This window comes from Rutilus rutilus (assembly GCF_951802725.1).
Source record: "Rutilus rutilus genome assembly, chromosome: 8".
Lineage (NCBI taxonomy): Eukaryota > Metazoa > Chordata > Actinopteri > Cypriniformes > Leuciscidae > Rutilus > Rutilus rutilus.
The window spans coordinates 40,775,205-40,796,725 of NC_140222.1; the positions used below are offsets into that span (position 1 = coordinate 40,775,205).

Genomic DNA, 21,521 nt, shown 5'->3' on the forward strand with positions numbered 1-21,521 from the left:
CAACCCCAAAACATTTCAGATGTAACAGGGTTCACTAAATATTTCTGAGAAAGAAATGTAATGGGGTTATTATTATTATTATTATTATTTTCAATTATAATCTACATATCTTATGGTACTTTGGGCCTGAGGTGGTAAAATATGACTTTTGACTATGAAATATGACTAATATGACTTTTGAAAGTAGCAAAAAAAAAACATCAGAGCTTTCTAAAAATGACATATAAATATAATAATATTATATCTTTTTTTCACTCATCAATCAGCAGCTCCAAAATAAATTGCCCTAAACTTAATGCATTAATCTCTTTATTACTATAAAAACATCACGACACACATAAACGGATTTTCCCCCGGAAATGTGGCCGGTTCGTTCTTAATCATAAAACATTTGATCTACTGCAATTTCCATAGGAAATATAGTGTACATTCAGATTTATCAGAAGAGTCTTGGCCTTGTTCAAAGCTCTGCACAGACCCTCCTCGTCTCCTTTTCTCGTGTTGTTCTTACCCCGCTCCTGAAGGCTTCATTCACTGCCGCTTATGTTTGTTCCTGCAGTAAATGCAGATTCTCCTCAGTCGTCACCGGCGAATCACATGCTAGTGAATCAACCCTACACCACTTACTGGAGGTCAATGTGTCAGTAAACGGCTTGCTCACCAACATCGCCACAAACCTAGAAACAAATAAATCGTTTATTTAGTGACGGATCTCCAAGTAATCACACCATTACCGCATGGCACAAGCTGATTGGCCTCTGCTGACCCTGCAGCCAATGAGATCGCTGGCATGGCTCAACATTTAAATAGTCTGGTTCAGTGTTTGCTGTAAACCTCTGAACCCCTCCACCTCCCCAGCTCCACCTGCCTAGATCTGATACAGATTTATGTATATTTATGCAACAGCGGCATATCTTACATGTTCACAAAATTAATTAATTTACAAAATATTAATTAATATGTCTTTATTAATGTTTCTGCTTGTTGGTTGTAACACGTGACTTGTGGTGTGGAAATATGAATGAGAAATGAATCAATTTTGTTAAAAATATACAATGTTCTCCCCCTTCAAAACAATAAACACTTTGCCAAACTATTTAACCCTTTAAAACCGGATGTGTCGTCGACGACACAGCCAACCAAGCTGTATTCATGTCACTGTAACTCTTCAACCGTTTGCACTATCAAAATAATTCAAATAGTTCCTGAAAGTAGACATCGTGCGCTTTTCAGCAATATACGGCTTATTACGGTAATGTCATGCTGTCCGTCTGCAAATGACCGCCGCGCGGGATGGAAGGATTTGAACAGAGAGATACGACGCGCAGCAGGTTAGAGTGTTTTGGATTGCATAAAATAATAAAAGAATCGAACAAATACATGGCGAAAGAAGTGTTAGACAGCAGAAGAGGGGATTGGGATGATTTTTAATGAAATTTGGGAGGCGGATGGCCGTTACTCTTTCACGTATCTAAGCATGTAGTGTGTGCGTGCCTATGAATGTGTGCATTTGTATGTGTGCGTGTATGAACAAAAGTGTCCTAAATGAAAACTGTGCAACCCAATGTCACAAAAAAGACTTTTATATATGTATTATAGTTCATTTTTCAACTTTAAAGTGTTTGTGTCTTTCGTTCATGATGTTTTCTGTTTTTTTTCTAAATAAAAATCAGTAAATTTATTCTCGTTTTTTTTTTTTTTGTCTATTTAAATTCTATTTACAAACTCACCACACACCATAATGGTCAATAACTGTAATTTGTTGAAAGCTTATCTTTTTCTGAAAAAGATGACACCTTGCACATGAAGATAGCACATTGTTTTAGAATTTTACAGTCAAAAAAAAAAATCAAATTATGTGAAAAACACCTATTTTAGCTTCAGGTTCTAAAGGGTTAAGGTTTATTTTCAATGATTTCATTCTTTTAATATCAAAATGAATTTGAATTAACTAATTTTAAAAAACACGTTCCTTTCAGAAGAGATGTAGAGTCAATGAATACAGGTTAACCCCTTCTCAGTCACCACCAATTTTGGCAAGTGCTGCATACATGAAATGCCCAAAATAAAAAGGTTACTGCTCATAAGTAATTCTGAATAGAACATAACACACATACATTTAGAAAGCCAACACTTGAGAGTTTATAGTTCAAGACTCAAAATTAACCAGACTGTTATTAATATTGAGATATATAAGCTCAAACATATTTTGAACTAAAATAATCTGGGATCACCAGTGATCCCTGACTGGTAAGGGGTGGTAAGACACGGCAGGCAAAAACATCGGGGTTTTTTTCACTGGTCAATTTTGAGATTTTTGGATATTTGTCTTCAATAGCATGTCTTCTTTCAGACTTGTGGTGAAAAAAAAAGTCCGAAATACACATTTAGGTCGTTATTTTACTACACTTTGTCTGTTTGCGTCTGCAGATTTCTCCTAAATTCAACAAAAGTTGGCGTTCTAACACTGTCATCACATGCACCGCTGGAAAGCTCTCTCTCTCCTGTACAATGCTGTCGGATCCAAATATGGTCATTTCCTTTTTATCAGCAACCAATCGTGGAAGTGCAATGGGGCATTTAACTCTAAAAGCGAAATCTCATTGGCTGATGTCAATTTCTGACAACGTGATTGGTTCAGATGCGTCACGTGACGTGCTCTGACATTTCCAGAGCGTGTTTTTCACTGGGGTTCTGTTCAGTTGAAGGCCATAAATGCTGTGTTACATAAGTTTTGATGTGTTTTAGGTGGTTCGTATTGGTGATTGCTAATGATTTGATAAGATATTTTGTCTGTAAATAGTTGTTTCCACAAAAAAAAAAAAAAGTATGAATTTTTACAATACAAATCTTTAAATGCCGTTTTCTCAAAATGGGTTTTTTCTCATACTCTGAGCCAGAATCTCCACTTCAGCAGCACTTACATAAACCACACTTTCCAGTTGTATTCCTATCTATATTCTTAAGGTTTTTACAGAGGGGTTTGGTCATATATCATTCAGATTCTGATTTATACAACATTTTATACCTAAAAACGGGCCGAAACTGGATTTTTTTTGGGCTGTTGACAGTCTTTTCTGATTAATGGAGTGATAAAAAGAGTCCAAAAAATAAAATCCAAAATCCCCTCTGTAAAAACCTTTGACTCTAATATGTCAACAAAATGAAACAAGAATTTTGAATCTGGCTTTATCCAATGTTCAGATTTCTCTTCCGGAAATATATGTAAATTAGCGCATTTTTAATGATATAATACCTAATTTGCATATTTAAACATAAATATTCTAAAAACTTGTAATGCAAAAGATATTTGTCTTAATGTCAGTAATCAACTGGGGAAGTTTCATGCTGATATCTATTTTTTTTTCTATTCACCTGGGGTGTCTCCCCTTAATTTTGAGAAAATTCATACAATACCCCACTATGCAACATGCTCAGTTACACCTTACATTTCCTTTGTGATAAATCTGTGATTTTTTTAAATCTATTTCTTGATCATGTTTGACATGAAAGGGAAAAGTTATGTTTCTATATAAAAATAGGGGGAGGAGAGGAATACTAAATAACTGCATGAAACTCGATGAAAAACATGATTAATTCATGTGAGTAAGTGTTACAAGATGTAATATAGGTCTCAGGAGTCCCTGTCATTTTTGGGTGGAAGCAAAAACACGCTGTTTTCGTGTCTGTCTCTTTAAATGCAAATGAGCTCCTGCTCCCCTCCCCCTTTCCAGAAGTGGGCTGTGCCTTCATACTCCAGGCAACATTTTCTCTCATTTTGGGGTCACTCACACAACGTGTCTTTGCATCTAAGAAATGCGAAACGCGGGCAATAGAAAGCGCAAGGTTGTTGGAGTACCTGTGTCAGTCTTCAGATTCAGCGCCTGTCGGACTGTCCACCGTTACAGGCTCCACCAGACGCTCATACGACACCACCATCATGATCTGTCAATCATTCACAAGGAGATATTAGTTTAACCACAGAGCTGCTCAAACGTCTTCAACGTGTGTCCTCACACTCTCGTGTGTGCACTAGATGCTCCAAACAAGACTCACGGTAAGCAGGGCAAGCAGACCCATCATCACCCCCATCATCACATAGAGGTCAGAGGTCAGCCCGCCGGCCCAGAGAGGACCGAGGATGGTGGCCAGTCCTCCGACAGAGCGGCGGATCCCCTGACTGAATCCTGAGAACGAACAAACAAGGCCTTCGTCTAAGCAAACATTGATTAGAGAACCAGAAAAACTAGAAAAGTTTGATTAGATGACCTTTGCTTGACAAAGCCTTGCCTAAAAGTTTAAAGGTGTGGTATAATTCCCTTTTCACAAGATGTAGAATACGTCTCTGATGTCCCCAGAGTGTGTGTGTGAAGTTTTAGCTCAAAATACTTTAAGATACTTCCAAGATGGCGCCGACCAGTGTTGTGGCTTGCCGTCGCGGTTTTATCAGGATGCAAAGTTTTCATCACATGTCAGAGGCAAGGTTATAATCGTTAACGAAAACGAACGAAAAAACGAAAACTAGGTGGGAAAAAACATTGTCGTTAACTGAAATAAAAATAAAAACGAGGCATTACAAAAAAACGATAACTAACTAAAACTGTAATGTGTGTTTGGCAAAACTAACTAAAATAAAATAAAATTATAGAGTAAATGTCCTTAGTTTTCGTCTTTGTCAAGGTCTTTCATTTTTTAACGCTATTTAAAACACGCTGCATTTCCTTTCCCTGCTCTCCCTCCGTCTCTCTGTCACTCACATGCGCGCGCGCACACACAAACACACAGCCCCTCCCCTCCGTGCACACCGCGTCTCCATGAGAACGAGTGTTCCTTCGACGTTGAAAGCAAGTTAGCGGAAGGTTGGTATCTCTATCTCGTGAACACCTTTACACAATCACACTTTAAAAAGTGGTATAAAAATATTTTAAATTCTGAATATAATTTAGTCAGTGTGTTGATGTCGACCCGAGAAGTGATTGCGCCTTCTTTAGGAATTTAACTAGTCGCAAGTTTGAGGTAAAATGCACTTTTTGGTTGTGGTTGTCGATGTAAAAACACTATATAAGCTGCGATTCAAATCAGATATGTAATTTTTTGAATAATTTGAATAGTTTAGTTTATTTCAGACAGACAACTTAATTTCAACACAGTTGAGCTAACAAACAACAGCATATTTACAGCAGTCTGAAACAAGTGTAGGCCTACTTTTACTTTTTACTTTTAGCCTACACTGAATGTCTGCTGCTTCAATCCAGATGAGTAGGCTATTGACTGTATAGGGTAAATTTAGTAGGCCATAGGGTGTGAAAATTGTACAGCTGTGGTATTAGTATAGGGTGTGAATTCTGTAAAGAAGATGTGTGGATTTTGTAAGAGGTAAAGGAATTTCAAAACGTTTTTGTTGAGTTATTATTACACAATACTTTTTCTGACCTTTTTGAATCTTGCCCCTGACAAATAACCCAAATTACCAAAAAAGACTAAAACTAACACTAAAACTAATAAAAACTAAACTAAAACTAAGCATTTTCAAAAAATAAAAACTAAACTAAACTAGCAAACCCACTTTAAAAACTAATTAAAACTAAACTGAATTTGAAAACAAAAAGTCAAAACGAAATAAAAATAAAAACTAATGAAAAATGCTAAACTATAATAACCCTGGTCAGAGGTGCAGATTTGAGCAACTTGATCGGTCTTAAGACGGTAAAGTCGGGCCTTACTACAGCGGGTTGTACAGACTTTACAGATGTCGCTTGTAAATGCGCGCTCGATTTCAAACAAGACATTCATCCTAAATGATTTTATATTGCATAATGTCTTGGACTTCCTATTTATTACAGAGACATGGATAAATCGGGATGAGTGTAGTCCTTGCGAGGAAATTTGTCCACCTGACTATATGTTAATTAATACCCCGAGACTGATGGGTCGTGGTGGGGGTTTAGCTACCGTTTGTAAGCAGCAGTATAAATGTCACCGTTTATCGACCGCATGTTACTCGAGCTTTGAGGTTCAGTTATTAAGACTCTGTTTTGGGGAGTAGTTGTTTATCGACCTCCAAAGTATAGCCAAGTTTTTATTCAGGAATTTTCTGATTTCTTATCCACTATTTTATTATTGTCTGATCATATTTTACTTGTTGGGGATTTTAACATTCATATTTGCTGCCCTGGGAAGCCTTTGGAGAAGGAGTTTTCTGATCTGATGGACTCATTTAATTTTATACAACATGTATTTGGTCCCACACATGAAAAAGGACATACTTTGGACCTTGTTTTTTTCTTTAGGTCTGTCTATCTGTGATGCTGTTGTAAATGATGCCTGTATTTCAGATCATTTGCCTGTTACTTGTAATGTAAATGTGCAAATTGAGAAGGTGGAGCATCAGCTTTCTTATATACGCTCCCGTTCAATCACTCAGGCGTTTGGTGATATTTTTATTACTCTTTTTGATGCATCATGGCCTGAGTCTGTAGCTATTACGGCAGATCCAGGTGAGTTACTTATTGCTTTTAATTCTGTGTGTTCTGGAGTTTTAGACTCTGTTGCTCCATATAAGATCAAGCATAGTAAGGTTAATCATCAGCCGTGGTTAAATGAACAAACTCAGGCTCTTAGACAGCAGTGTAGGCGAGCAGAACGGGTTTGGAAAAAGGATAAACGTATGATCTCTCAACTGATTTTACGTGATTTACGTATGGGATATCAGAAGGCTGTAAAGGATGCTAAATCAGCCTTTTTTTCCAAAATTATATCACAGCATTCAAATTCACCTAAAATTTTGTTTCAATCTATTAATAGGTTTCTAAACTCAAACACTGTCTCAATACTACCATCCACTGAGTGTTGTGAGAAGTTTTTAAAAGTCTTTTTAGACAAAGTTAACACAATTAGATCTGGTTTTCATGACTGGAATGGCTTGACAGGAGATATTTAAAAAAAATGTCAGCACGTTTGATCAATTTGATTTGGTTTCAATTAAGGATATTAGTCTTACTATTGGTAAGTTGAAACGCCCAGCTGCTAGTTGGGATGTTTTGCCTTTTGATTTGTTGGCTGCAACATTCGATTACACTGGGCCTTGTATTACTGCTATTGTTAATTGCAGTCTCTATACAGGCACTTTTCCTTTAAGTTTTAAGCAGGCGGTTATTCAGCCCCTTCTTAAAAAGCCCACTCTTGACCCGTTGGATTTTAAAAATGATCGGCCCATTTCAAAGCTGCCTTGTATCTCAAAAATTTTGGAAAAGGTAGTTTTATCTCAGTTAAGTTCTTTTTTGGCTAGAAATGAGGTGTTAGATGTCTTTCAGTCTGGTTTTCGGGCAGGACACAGTACTGAATCAGCTTCACTGCGAGTCTCAAATGATCTATTACTTATTGCAGACTCAGGCAATACTGGGGCTCTAATCATGTTGGATCTTAGTGCAGCTTTTGATTTAATTGATCACGATATTCTTATTAATCGTTTGGAACACGTTGTAGGGCTGAGAGGGACGGTTTCAAAATGGTTTTCCTCATATTTAAGGGGGCGTTCAATTTCTGTCAGGGTTGGGGATTTTTCCTCTGGGTCAGTTTCTCTGGATTGTGGAGTACCTCAGGGTTCAATTCTGGGACCTATTCTTTTTTCTCTGTTTTTGCTGCCTTTAGGCCAAATTTTCAAGAAATATGGTATATTTTATCACCTATATGCCGATGACATTCAGATTTACTTACCGATGGGAGCTGGAGGATCAAGCCCTAATTTATCCCTGGTTGCTTGTTTAAAGGAGGTGACTAGTTGGTTAGAGCAAAATCGCTTGCAGTTAAATGCCAGCAAGTCTGAAGTCATGGTGTTTGGGATGAAGAAGGATGACAGTGGTTTAACCGATTTCCTAGGTATATGGGAAACATACGTTCAGCCTAAAATACGAAATTTAGGTGTAATTTTTGACTCTGCTCTTATGTTTGACCATCAGGTTAAAAACGTGGTAAAAAAATGCTTTTATCAGTTAAGGACTATTGCGAAAATGAAATCTTTTTTGTCTGTTCCTGATCTGGAAACAGTGATTCACGCATTCATTTCCTCACGCTTGGATTACTGTAACGCTCTATATGTAGGAATTAGTCAATCTCTTATTTCAAAATTGCAGCTGGTTCAAAACGCTGCAGCGAGGCTACTTACTGGTATTAAGAAAAGGGAGCATATTACACCTGTTTTGAAAAGGCTTCATTGGCTCCCTGTGAAATATCGGATACAGTATAAAGTTTTGTTATATGTTTATAAAGCTGTTCACGAGTTGGCCCCGGAATATATCAAGGATTTGGTGCTTATGAACTCTGGTAGAGCTCAAAGGTCCTTTAATTGTTTACTGCTCTTTGTTCCAAGAACTCGTCTTAAAACTAAAGGGGATCGAGCTTTTTCAGTCGTTGGCCCTAGACTGTGGAATGCTCTTCCCCCTGATATTAGATCTGCACCGTCAGTTGATGTTTTTAAAATTCGTGTGAAAACGTATTTGTATTCTGTTTCTTTTAATTCTTGACTCTGTCATTGTATATTATGTTTTTTGTATGTTTTTTCTTGCTTTTAGATGTACAGTCCTTTGATCTATGTTGCAGTAGAAAGGGCTATATAAATAAATGAGACTTGAGACTTGAAAATACCCCACAGATATTTTTTATATCATGTTAAAATTTTCACTTTTTGAGGGTGAGCAAAAACGCGCCGTTTTTGTGTCTGTCCCTTTAAATGCAAATGAGCTGCTGCTCCCGGCACAGGTTTTCTGTGTATGTGAATTTTGAGCATTTTACTTTGTAGATGTTGTTTATGCTCAAACATCACACACTAACTAAAGTTAAAAAAAGTGAAATCATAATCAACCACCCCTTTAAAAAGCTCCACTAACAGAAGATGGAGGCCACTAAGAGTGATCATTTCAGAATTCAATGCATTGTAATGCGTTTCGTTTTACTAGTAACTGACCTTGCGTCTTCTGTGATGTAATTTTGGAGAAGAGCGACACCTGGGCAACCGCCACAAAAGGAAGGCCCAGGACCTGAAGGAAAACACCAATGATGAACTCCGCCAGCTGCCACGCAAATCCACCTAAACCAAAGGAACACGTGTGAGCCGTGTGGGACTTCCCAGCAACCGAGACGGCGAGCTCCTCCTTCTTCTTCTTACCCTGAGGATTGGCCAGGAAGATCAGGCACCAGACGCAGGAGATGTTGCAGAGGATGAGGCCGACGGCCAGCACCACTCGCTCCGCCACGCGCTTGCTCAACCAGCGCACGAACACGAACCCAGCGATCACCTCCACGCCACATATACAGTACATGATGCTGTTCTCCAGCTCGCCGAAGTTGAAGAACTTCTGCGTCAGAGGAGTCACCATAGTCTGGAGGGACAACGTTACACTTAGTAGTAAAAAACCTGCTGAATTTGAAATGAGGCGACAAATTGGATGCAGAATTGGAATCGAAATCTGAATTTAAGGAAGAAGAAACAAAAATGTAATAAAAATTGTCAATTTAAATGTTTTAAATCTCAGCTATTTAAAGTATTTAATTTATATGTATTGAAAATATATGTAATAAATTACCTAAGGCTGCAACTAACGATTATTTTATTACTTTTTTTTTATTACTTCGATTAATTTTTTTTTGTTTTTTTGTTGACAAAACACACTTTTTCCTCATCCAATGCTTTCCTTCAAACAAACGTGCCACTGAATGCTATGAAAACTTATATAGAGAATATATCTATATGTATGCTATACATTATAGTTATTGTAGTTTGAGTTATAAAATAAAATTACAGTTTGAAACGCTACACTAAAATGTAAGATAATAAAAAAAAAGATATATATATATAAACAAACAGTGTTAAAAGATTAGGTGGAGAAAAAGAAAAGAAAAGATAGAGGAATGTTCTGCGGGAACACACACACAATGTGTGTTTTTTATATTAATGTGTGTGTCCACACTCTGGACACAGTAACCTATTACTGTAATTTCTTTATCCTGTAAATGTTAGAAATGTCTTACATTTATATTCAATTGCACGCAGTTATCCCTTTACAGTTACTACTCTCTCATAATTTTACTCTCAAAAAATACTTGAATTACATTTTCAAGTAGACTTTTAAACCTAAATTTAACGGCCAACAACAGCGAAATTAATATTTTTGCGCTGCATATTAATTGTTGTCCTCTGTAATGTGTTTGACACGCATGCGCGCGCCGGCGCTCATTCGGTAAAGTCTGAAGTTTAACACAGACTGTCATGACGAGCCTTCATGAGAAATGGAAATACTTGCGTGAATTTGTAACATCTACAGATAAGGATATAACCGTAAAATGCGCGTTTTGCGCTGAGGAAACATATCACGAATTAAACAGCACACGCATCTGTCAAAGCGCTTACCGCGTTAAACATTGCGCTTTTGCATTAGCTTGAAGATTAAAATGACGAATTCTCATGTTTTGGGCGGCTTGGATCGCGCACCTATGCATTTTGTCCATAGAAATGTGTTATTAAGCGCTGTAATTTGACGCGACTGGTGGCGGAAGTTTTGGGATGGGTTCGATAATGCCGATGATTTTCATCATTGATTAGCTGTTGCAGCCGTAAAATTAACTTTCATTTTATGGAGAAACTGAAAACAAAGTGGTGACATATTGCAAAACTTAAAATTTTGCTTTGATGGCATAATCAGTTCAAAATTAATGATGACATTTTCCCACAAAACTTGCATTGAATCTAAATTACAATTCGATAAATTCCATTTAGTGTCATTTCTATTCAAAATCCTGTGGGCATGCCGTGATTTCAATTCAATTACAATTCAATTTCAAATCCATTCAAATTTCAGTTGAACATTCTGTGGAGCTTGTGGCAAGTTAAAAAAACAAAAACAAATCTACACATTTTGTGGAATGTGTGGCAAATGAAATTTTAATTCAAATCAAATGAAATTCAAATCAAATGAAATTCAAATCAATTCAAATTCAACATTGTGAAGTGTGTGGCAAATTCAATTCAAATTCCAGTTAAAATAATTTCAAATCCAAATCCAGATCATCTCAAATTCCAATTCAATATTCTATGAAGTGTGTGGTAAATTAAAATCAAAACAAAATCAATTCAAATTCAACATTTCAGCGTGGCCAACTCAATTTAAATTCCAACACATGAAATTGAAAGTGTCAATTGTTAAATTCTGAATTTTGCCAAACCTGCTACTGCAGGTGTGTGAGTGAGTGTGTGTGTGTGTGTGTGTGTGTGTGTGTGTGTGTGTGTGTGTGTGTGTGTGTGTGTGTGTGTGTGTGTGTGTGTTCACCTCCAGAGCGGTCTGATTAAACAGTGTGATAAACTGAGCCGCCAACAGCACAACCACCTCCTCTCTGAGGAACTCTGAAAGTAAAAATGATGAAACACACAAGTGTATATTATACCAAGCTGATTCACATACAGAAATGTACAGTACAATGACCTGATATTATTAGTTATTATATATTTAGTTAGTAAACTCTAAAATATGTCAAACTAGGTTTCCAGATTCAATTTATATTAAGTGAGATTCAAACTTATCTGGGGTGCGTTCTCCGAAACTACCTTAACGCTACGTCGTTCTTAAGTTGTACCTTAAGAAGTACCTTATCGTTAATACGTGGTTTCCGAAACCTTATTAGTTAAGTATACCTTCTGTAAGTCATACGTTCGTAAGGTTGGTCTGGAGCGCTCTTAGCTATACCTTATCGCTGCTGACGGTTCATACCGCTAGTGGCCACCACTACGCAAAAAGCTTTTTTACATCGCAGTTTAATTACACATAGAAAATTTTATATGAACATTTAATATAAAATCTGATTTAGTATTAAAAGTACATTTTTACTTTACTTTAAAATTTTACACATAAAATACTTAAGTTGTTATAGCCAACACCCAGTGTATGGAAGTGTTTTCATTAATAAAGTTTCCATACACTAATGGTTGTTAGCTTTTTTAATTACTATCCTAAGGCACATCAGCTGGCGAACCATTTGACAGAAAAGGCTTAGGAGTCTATATAAAGAAAGATGAGTTTACACAAACTTTATAGCTATGGCAGCGAGACAGCGAGTACTTGTTTTAAATCAAAGACGGCGCCGTCCGCGGAGCCAGTTAGTGTATGTCAACTACATGGCTGGTGGATAATCAGCATACGTTGTGGAGAACATTAACACACTTATGGCCGTGAGGGTTTGGGATTGCACACATGCTAAATAATAAACACATACTCATATTTATTTCTGCATGTACATATTTCAATGAGCCCCGATAAATGCAGTTTGTACTATTTCTAAAACGCTTCTTTATAAAGAACATTGTTTTCTCAATACTTTACCTATACCGCTGTGAAGGAAAGAGCGCACAATCGATCATCGAGGCATCAATTTCAACCTATTCAGCGCCTCCACCATGGACAGCACCTGCTAAGGTCGAACTTAAGAAGGTTTACCTTAAGCAACATCCTAAGGTATAGTTCGGAGAACACACGTAGGAAATGTATACCTGTAGTTAAGGTGTACCTTTTGAGTTTCGTAGCGCGCTAAGAGACAACGTTATATATATATACAGTGCTATGCATAAGTTTAGACACCCATGCTAAAGTTGACTAAAAAGAGGAATAAAAATATCATCTTTTGGAAATTGAACTTAATGCCTTAATTTAAAAAATTAGGAAAAATCCAACCTTTAAGGACACCAATTTTCTTTGTGAATGAATAATGTATCGTAAATAAATAAATGTTCTTCCTTAAAATACAGGGTGTATAAGTTTGGACACCCCTATGTTAAATTCCCATAGAGGCAGGCAGATTTTTATTTTTAAGTATTTTTTTTTATTTTTTGTTTAGGATACTATGCATCCTGATAAAGTTCCCTTGGCCTTTGGAATTAAAATAGCCCCACATCATCACATAGCCTTCACCATACCTAGAGATTGGCATGGGGTACTTTCCATAAGATCATCTCTCAATGCAAATCAAACCAGCTATTAGGCTAACTGAAATAAAACCATGCCAGTCTCTAGGTATGGTGAAGGCTATGTGATGATGTGGGGCTATTTTAATTCCAAAGGCCAAGGGAACTTTCAGCTTTCAATTTCAGCTCAAATCAAACTAAAATGGATTCAAATTCCAATTCAAAATTCTGTGGAGCTTGTGGCAAATTCTATTTAAATTCCAAATCAAATCAATTCAAATTGGTTCAAATTCCAATTCAACATTTTCTGGAATGTGTGGCAAATTAAATTTAAATTCAAATCAATTCGAATTACAATAAATAAATAAATAAAAATACTCCATTATAGAATGTTTCATATATATACAGTCCCTGACAAAAGTCTTGTCGCTTATCTATTTTGTAGAAACACTTGCAATTAACCTGACTTTAAATTAATCAATTGGTGTTAGAAATAGCTCATATGAAAAGCTAAAACCCTCCCAAATTATGTTTAATGCACTGAAATAAATTAGTTTCACTGAAAAAAGATTTATCATTTAATCAAGACAGAAAGGTCAAATTTTGGCAAGACAAAAGTTTTGTCGCCTATACAGAAATTGAACAAATTTACTGCAAATACAACAATATGTCAGCAAATTATGTAGTGGTGCTGTGAGGTCCAAATGTAATATCTTGTATGACTTCCATGAGCTTGAAGGACTGTATCCATGCGGTTTGGCAAGGATTCATACAATTTATTGATGAAGTCATCAGGAATAGCAAAGAAAGCAGTCTTGCATGCCTCCCAGAGTTCATCAATATTCTTTGGTTTCGTCTTCCATGCTTCCTCTTTCATCCTACCCCACATATGCTCAATGATGTTCATGTCTGGTGACTGGGCTGGCCAATCCTGGAGCATCTTGATCTTCTTCGCCTTGAGGAACTTTGATGTGGAGATGGAAGTATGCGATGAAGCACCATCCTGCTGCAGAATTTGGCCTCTTTTATGGTTGGGAATATAAGAGGTAGCTAAGATTTCTTGGTATTTTAGACTATTGATGTTGCCTTCCACCCTGCAAATCTCTCGCACACCCCCATACTAAATGTAACCCCAGACCATGATTTTTCTGCCACCAAACTTCACTGTTTTCTGGGTGAATCTCGGATCCATGCGGGCTCCAGTAGGTCTCCTTCAATATTTGCGGCGACTGTGGTGTAATTCAACAGAAGATTAATCTGAAAAATCCACCTTCTTCCACTTTTCCAGCGTCCATCCTTTTAGCAGGCTGTGGGCCTTGGCAAATGCCACATGGTTTTTCAATTGTCTTTTGTTTAGTGCTGGCTTCTGGGCACTGATTCGACCATGGAGGCCATTTCGAGACAGAATCCGACAAACTGTTCTGGTTGACACAGGGACTTCAGGTGACCAGGTCTCGTGGAGCTCTGCTGCAGTGGAAAATGGGCTGGCCTTGGATTTTCGAGCCAACAAACGGTCCTCTCGAGCAGTTGTCTTGCGGGGTCTGCCTGACCTGGGCTTGTCAAAAACGTCTCCAGTGTCTTCAAATGTTTTTTTTTATCCTCTGTACTTGACGCTGAGACACATTGAAGGTGTCTGCCACATCAGCAGTGGATCTGGTCTTCAGCCTCTTGATAATCAAAACTTTAGTCTAAGGGTGAATCTTAGGCATGTTTGCAGAGGTCTAGTTGCAGTTGATGTGAAGGTATAGTGTACTGGGGTTGTTTTTATACACACCTGAGACCTAATTGATCCATTATTAGTCACAGGTCAAGCTCATATGACAAGGCGACAACACTTATGTCTTTGCAAAAATTGACTCAATGGGCTTTACCAAGCTGTGAATATTAGAATACTTTTTGACAGTTTCGTTTTGCACTGAAACATTATTACAAAAGCTGTTGGGATTAAAATGAGCCATTTCTTGAAAACAAATCTTGATTAGAAATATATTTCAGCGGCACTTCAGGTCAATTTGTACACAAGCGACAAGACTTTTGTCAGGGACTGTATATATATATATATATATATATATATATATTAGTGCTGTCAATCGATTAAAAACTTTAACTAGATTAATCACACATTTTTTCTGTGATTAATCGCAATTAATCGCAATAAAAAAAGAAATGTTTTTGTACGTTTTTAATATATTTTATAATGTAATAATTTCACAGTTAATCAAATTAATGTAGAAACAACATAAAGACAGTATATTTTAAATATTTTTTTAATGGCATCTTTTTATGAATGAAGGCCAGTATTACTGATATTAATACAGCTACTGATTTTTTTTTTCTTTTTCACATTTATTAGGCTTCAAAAATATAACACTTTTTAATTTAAGTGAACTTAAAACAATGCTAACATAAACCCATAATAAATGTCATATTTATTCGTGCCCTTCCTGTCTTAACAGTTAGGAAATATACTGTAATAAAGTTATCAAAGTTATATGCAGTCTGCACTGCATAAACTATAAATTAAATAGTTAATCCTTATTAAAGCTACAAAAGTTATTTAGTCAACAGCAGTGAGTCATTTTCTCTGTTCCCTTTGTTCTTTAACTTTACTGACAGGAAGCTTTATTGGCTGCTGTCCCTTTAAGAGCAGACAGACACGCGTGACGCGGATCTCACCGTTTATATACCGTACTGTCTATGGATCTCACACGCGCGCCTCATTCTCTCGCAACTCTTCGTTCATTTTAGACTTTATATAAATCATTTAAGACTGCTCTTATGAGGATAATCGACAAAACTGACATTTTGGGATTGTTATTGTTAGTTCAAGCGCGAAAGAGAACTGGATTCTGGCGCCCTGTCTATGCATTGTGTGTGTGTGTGTGTGTGTGTGTGTGTGTCACATAAAGACATTCACAGACAGCGCTTTCTCTTTTGTCTTGCCGCGCTTGAAATGTTTAAAAGCATTTAAATGAATAAGAGCGTGATCATATAATGTAAAGCTAGCCAACGGATGGCAGAAAAGACGGATGCTGCGTTAATTGCGTTAAATATTTTAACACGTTAAACCAGACAAAAATTAATCGCATGCGTTAACGCGTTAACGTTGACAGCACTAATATATATATATATATATATATATATATGATAGGACACAAAACTTAAAGGTCATTAGAAATTAAAATGAATGTTTTTTTTTTATGGAATATTGCAGTATTTATTATAAATTATTTATCGGTGCAGATCATAATTTTTTTTAATTCATGTTCCTCGTAATCTTGAATCAGAATAACTCCCCCTCCCTCCGCATCTCATCTCTTTTCTTCTCTGATGACGAGGGCGGGGCAACCTGTCAATCACATCAGATCCACCAATAGCAAACCACCACCATCCAATCAAGCCCCGCCCACATTTGTTCTTATTCATGTGCCGTTTCACTGGGATATACGTCACAATAGTGAAGAAAACACTATTGCAGCCTCTATTTCATGACGACTTTAGGACAGACAAACTAATTGACTTGTCCGAATGAATGTTATTTTTCAGATTTTGAGAATATGTATTTTTGCGGTCACCTCTGCTGGCACTGAAGTTCTTGAAGGGACCGGAGCTGACGTCCTCCGGTGGAGCGGGAACATGAGTCACTTCTCCATTGGCCACTGAAGAGGCTCTGGACTGGACGCTGGTGACCGTCCCGTACGACCCGGTGAGCTCACTGGGCCCAACCAAAGGCTTGCCCTCTTCGTTGTCCTCCTCCTCCTCTTCCTCCTCCTCTCCGTTCCTCTGACGCCTGTCGTCTTGAGGAGTGAAGTCCCAGTACATGAACAGGACTACGAACTGAAGGAGGATCCACAGCAGACACATGAAGAGCTGGAAAACACAACAGATCCATCAGGGCGAGCGTGTCTGCGAACGTCCACACACGCTTCGAGCGCTTCAGTCTCTCACCCCTGGGGACGTGTATTTGTTCACGGTGAAAGGCCCGACCTGGAAGTCACAGAGTCGGAGGAAGATATTGAACGCAGGACCTAGAAGACAAACAGGACAAAGTCAGCATTCGGAAAACAGTATATTAACACCAAACTGTGCTGTCATTATTTTATTTTTATTTTTTTATTTAAGAAATTAATACTTAATAAATATAATATATTTTAATTTTTTTTTCACATATTTATTCACATATTCATATTTATTTATTTATTATTTAAGGTCAATATAACCCCAGAACGCATGGAATATACGACACGTGTCGCATGGGATCATTCTGTAATACTTCTGTGCCTTTTTTTAAAAGCTTATTATTCAGTTATTCAATGCCATTATATAGGACGTTTTTATTTTATTTTTAAATTATGATTTAATTTTCATTTTAGGGTGAACAATCCCTTTAACTGTGTGTTTGCAGTTGCTGGATAAGCCTTGGAAGCTGAAGCTGGCAGTTACAGTAAGGGGTGTTACACTTCCAACATGCGCCTGAGGTGTTCGGCCAATCACAACGCACAGTGTCAGCTGGCCAATCACAGCACTCTGAGCTTTTCAGAAGGAGGGCGTTTTATAGAAATCAGTGTTTCAGACAGACTGGGAATAGAGGTTCGGCAATAATGTACAATATGTGATAAACAATGTGTTTTTTAGCATTAAAGCATGTAACCTTATGCTGTCACACCCAATAAACAAAAAAAATACACTTAAAATAGCATAAGAGTGTGTTCAGCAGAATAGTTGCTGAATCTAAAAGGGTATCAACAACTATGTTTATTGCACATGTTTGGTTGTTTTGCACCTACCAATGAGAAGCCCAGCCTGACGGCAGGCCATGACCGCAGCGAAGACGGTCGAACGGTCCTCAGGGGCCGTGTTTCGAGTCAGGAAGCCAAAGATAGAGGATCCAGCACCAGTGCCGATACCTAGGACAGCAGAACCCAGTTCCATCACTAAAGCACCACACACTCACACACACTTAAAGAAATTAGATTGAAACTTCACCTGCAACTAGACGACTGCCGAGCAATAACCATTTGGAGTATCCCATAAAATACAAGAAATTACCTAAAGACAGACAGAAAGAGATGTTACCCACAAGCCACTGGTGTTGCAAGCGTAGTCTCCACGAGGTTCGGGCTTACCGACAATCTCGAAGACATTGGCGAACAGGATGATCTTCTTGGTGCCGAGGGTGCGGTCGGACCAGAAGCCGAACAGAGGCCCGGCGAGGAGCCCGCTGAAGCTGAACGCTGATAGGCTGAGGCCAAGGAAGTACGGCGCCGCATCCAACGTCTGCAGATACCGCCATATCGTGGGCAAGATCACAGCTGGAAAACATCTGTGTGTGAATATTACTGGTACATCTGATATGATATTTTAATTATTATCCTTATAGATAGTCAGTTTAGTAATTAATGCCAGTTTATCAATATATATATATAACCTCTGTGACTCACTATTATGAAAAATCGGAAGAATCTCTGAACACAAAGAGCGATTCTGAGACAGGAATGTCAGAAATTGTCTCTTATACAAGAAACAAGTGTATTAGAAACAAGTAACAATTCAGTCACGGTTATTAGCGACATCACGTTATACGTGACAGTATCCAAGACAGTATCCTTGTTGTTACATGGAGTCTAGAAGAAGGGGGATTTACATTATTAAGAATTTTCCAGACAACTGAAACATTTAGCAACATTAGGCCTATTTATTTATTTTACATTTATATAAGGAATCCAGATAATATGAATATTTTAATGTTTACCAAGGTAACGCTATGGTACTTTGGAGTCCCATTAACTTAACAAGTATAATATTATGTTAAATTCCCATTAACTTAAGTATAATATTATGTTAAAATTCCCATTAACTTAACAAGTATAATATTATGTTAAGTTCCCATTAACTTAACAAGTATAATATTATGTTAAGTTCCCATTAACTTAAGTATAATATTATGTTAAAATTCCCATTAACTTAAAAAGTATATTATGTTAAATTCCCATTAACTTTTCAAGTATAATATTATGTTAAATTCCCATTAACTTAAGTATAATATTATGTTACAGTTTTTCTCGATTGCTTAAACACTATAACCAGGCTTTTGAACTAAAATTTCAAAACCATAATGCCATTTATCAAAAAGCACACCCATTTCACTAAACTATAAACACTATTCCCTGTTTTGACACATGAGTCAAATTTGTTGAACTGTCACTGCAAAACTCTACACACAAATCCCTTCATTTCTCATTGCCTACACCATGTTGTCATTTATAAAGCACTAGCATTCAATATTGTTCACTCAAGTCAGCACAGCTTCAGCTCAGTTAGCACACAATTACCCAGGTGGAAACACTAAGAGTCAAAATTTAACACACATCAATCAGATCCTTCAATAGATAGATAAAGGGGCCCAAATCAGTTTATTGAGTTTTGGAACAATGGATCCAGAAAGACATGAAGGAAGAGATCGAGGAGGGATAAGGAGGAGGACGAAGGGCAAGAAGACAAGCAGTCTCAGATGAAATTCAAGCCACTCTAGTTGCACGTCTTTGTCAATGGTATGACTATGAGGGAGGCTGGGCTATGAGTAAGGCCAAATTTGAGTCGCTTTACTGTCGCCTCGAGAGCCTTCAGGGAGGTGTGGTGGTGGCAAACAAAATTCTATCACTGAATAAAAGACAAACATTTCCAATAGTCTTTGGTGAGGTGTATTTTCTTGCAAGAAAAGGCCAGCAGTCGTACAGTCACACAGAGTGGCTGCAGAGTGTGACAGTGAAGGTTGGCCATCCTTCATCCTTTATAGTCTTGACTCCCAGAATGTTATCTTTCTAGGCAAATGATGGTATTTCAACCATATGTGGAACATTCTTAGACGTGTTCATCATATTGTCTCCTTGAGTGGATCGAGGCCCTCCTGTCACCTACTAACACTCTTTACCATTCCAATACAATTCCATATTAGAATAAGGTTTTGTGTGTGCTCTTTTACTGTCATATGATGGTCACACACATCTTACTGTAAGTAAGTAAATACTGTAAAAAAAGAATTGAGGAGAGAGTAAAAAAATATATATATTTTTGTGTGTGTGTGTGTGTGTGTGTGTTGTACTGTGTAGTACATGAATGAATAAAAATGTGCCGGTGTATCCATTGGTTGTGTCTTTTGTGTTCATCATGTGAAAAGGTTTGTGATGGGGGGAACCACAAGTAACATAACTTACCAGTTTTGGAAATGTTGTTTTGAATTTATTGCACCAGTGTGTTAGACTATGTTGTTGTGTGTGTGATTTTGAGGGCTTGTGTGTCCTGTCTGAGGGCAAAGTTTGGTTTTTCAGCAAGAGTGAATGGTTTTGAGTGTAGAGCTTCATTTTGACCTGAAAATAGGATGTTTGGGGAATTGGGTGAGACGTTATGGATTTGTGTTTACTGTTTTGAGAATATGAGGCATAGTTTCAAGAAATGTGTTTAAGCAATCGAGAAAAACTGTAAAATTCCCATTAACTTAAAAAGTATAATATTATGTTAAGTTCCCATTAACTTAAGTATAATATTATGTTAAATTCCCATTAACTTAACAAGTATAATATTATGTTAAGTTCCCATTAACTTAACTATAGCCTAATATTAATTCCCATTAACTTAACAAGTATAATATTATGTTAAATTCCCATTAACTTAACAAGTATAATATTATGTTAAATTCCCATTAACTTAACAAGTATAATATTATGTTAAGTTCCCATTAACTTCAGTATAATATTATGTTAAATTCCCATTAACTTAACAAGTATAATATTATGTTAAGTTCCCATTAACTTAAGTATAATATTATGTTAAATTCCCATTAACTTAAGTATAATATTATGGTAAATTCCCATTAACTTAACAAGTATAATATTATGTTAAGTTACCATTAACTTAAGTATAATATTATGTTAAATTCCCATTAACTTAAGTATAATATTATGTTAAGTTCCCATTAACTTAACTATAGCCTAATATTAATTCCCATTAACTTAACAAGTATAATATTATGTTAAATTCCCATTAACTTAAGTATAATATTATGTTAAGTTCCCATTAACTTCAGTATAATATTATGTTAAATTCCCATTAACTTAACAAGTATAATATTATGTTAAGTTCCCATTAACTTAAGTATAATATTATGTTAAATTCCCATTAACTTTACAAGTATAATATTATGTTAAATTCCCATTAACTTAACAAGTATAATATTATGTTAAGTTACCATTAACTTAAGTATAATATTATGTTAAGTTCCCATTAACTTAACAAGTATAATATTATGTTAAGTTCCCATTAACTTCAGTATAATATTATGTTAAATTCCCATTAACTTAACAAGTATAATATTATGTTAAGTTCCCATTAACTTTACAAGTATAATATTATGTTAAATTCCCATTAACTTAACAAGTATAATATTATGTTAAGTTCCCATTAACTTAAGTATAATATTATGTTAAGTTCCCATTAACTTAACAAGTATAATATTATGTTAAGTTCCCATTAACTTCAGTATAATATTATGTTAAATTCCCATTAACTTAACAAGTAT

General features: G+C 36.5%; 1 protein-coding gene across 1 annotated transcript in view; it reads right to left on the reverse strand.

Annotated features, from left to right (window-relative positions):
* Nucleotides 1-294: 294 nt before the first annotated feature.
* The window catches only part of mfsd8l1 (major facilitator superfamily domain containing 8-like 1), a 23,363-nt gene continuing 2,136 nt past the window's right edge, over nucleotides 295-21,521 (reverse strand). Inside the window, exons 2-12 of the mRNA XM_084416153.1 lie at nucleotides 18,073-18,258; nucleotides 17,933-17,995; nucleotides 17,734-17,853; nucleotides 16,895-16,974; nucleotides 16,522-16,816; nucleotides 11,322-11,395; nucleotides 9,164-9,377; nucleotides 8,963-9,085; nucleotides 4,057-4,187; nucleotides 3,860-3,945; nucleotides 295-677 (exon numbers count right to left, since the gene is read on the reverse strand). Of these exons, the coding sequence (XP_084272279.1) occupies nucleotides 3,865-3,945; nucleotides 4,057-4,187; nucleotides 8,963-9,085; nucleotides 9,164-9,377; nucleotides 11,322-11,395; nucleotides 16,522-16,816; nucleotides 16,895-16,974; nucleotides 17,734-17,853; nucleotides 17,933-17,995; nucleotides 18,073-18,258 (1,367 nt within the window). The 3' untranslated portion in view covers nucleotides 295-677; nucleotides 3,860-3,864. The remainder of the gene's footprint in view (nucleotides 678-3,859; nucleotides 3,946-4,056; nucleotides 4,188-8,962; nucleotides 9,086-9,163; nucleotides 9,378-11,321; nucleotides 11,396-16,521; nucleotides 16,817-16,894; nucleotides 16,975-17,733; nucleotides 17,854-17,932; nucleotides 17,996-18,072; nucleotides 18,259-21,521) is intronic.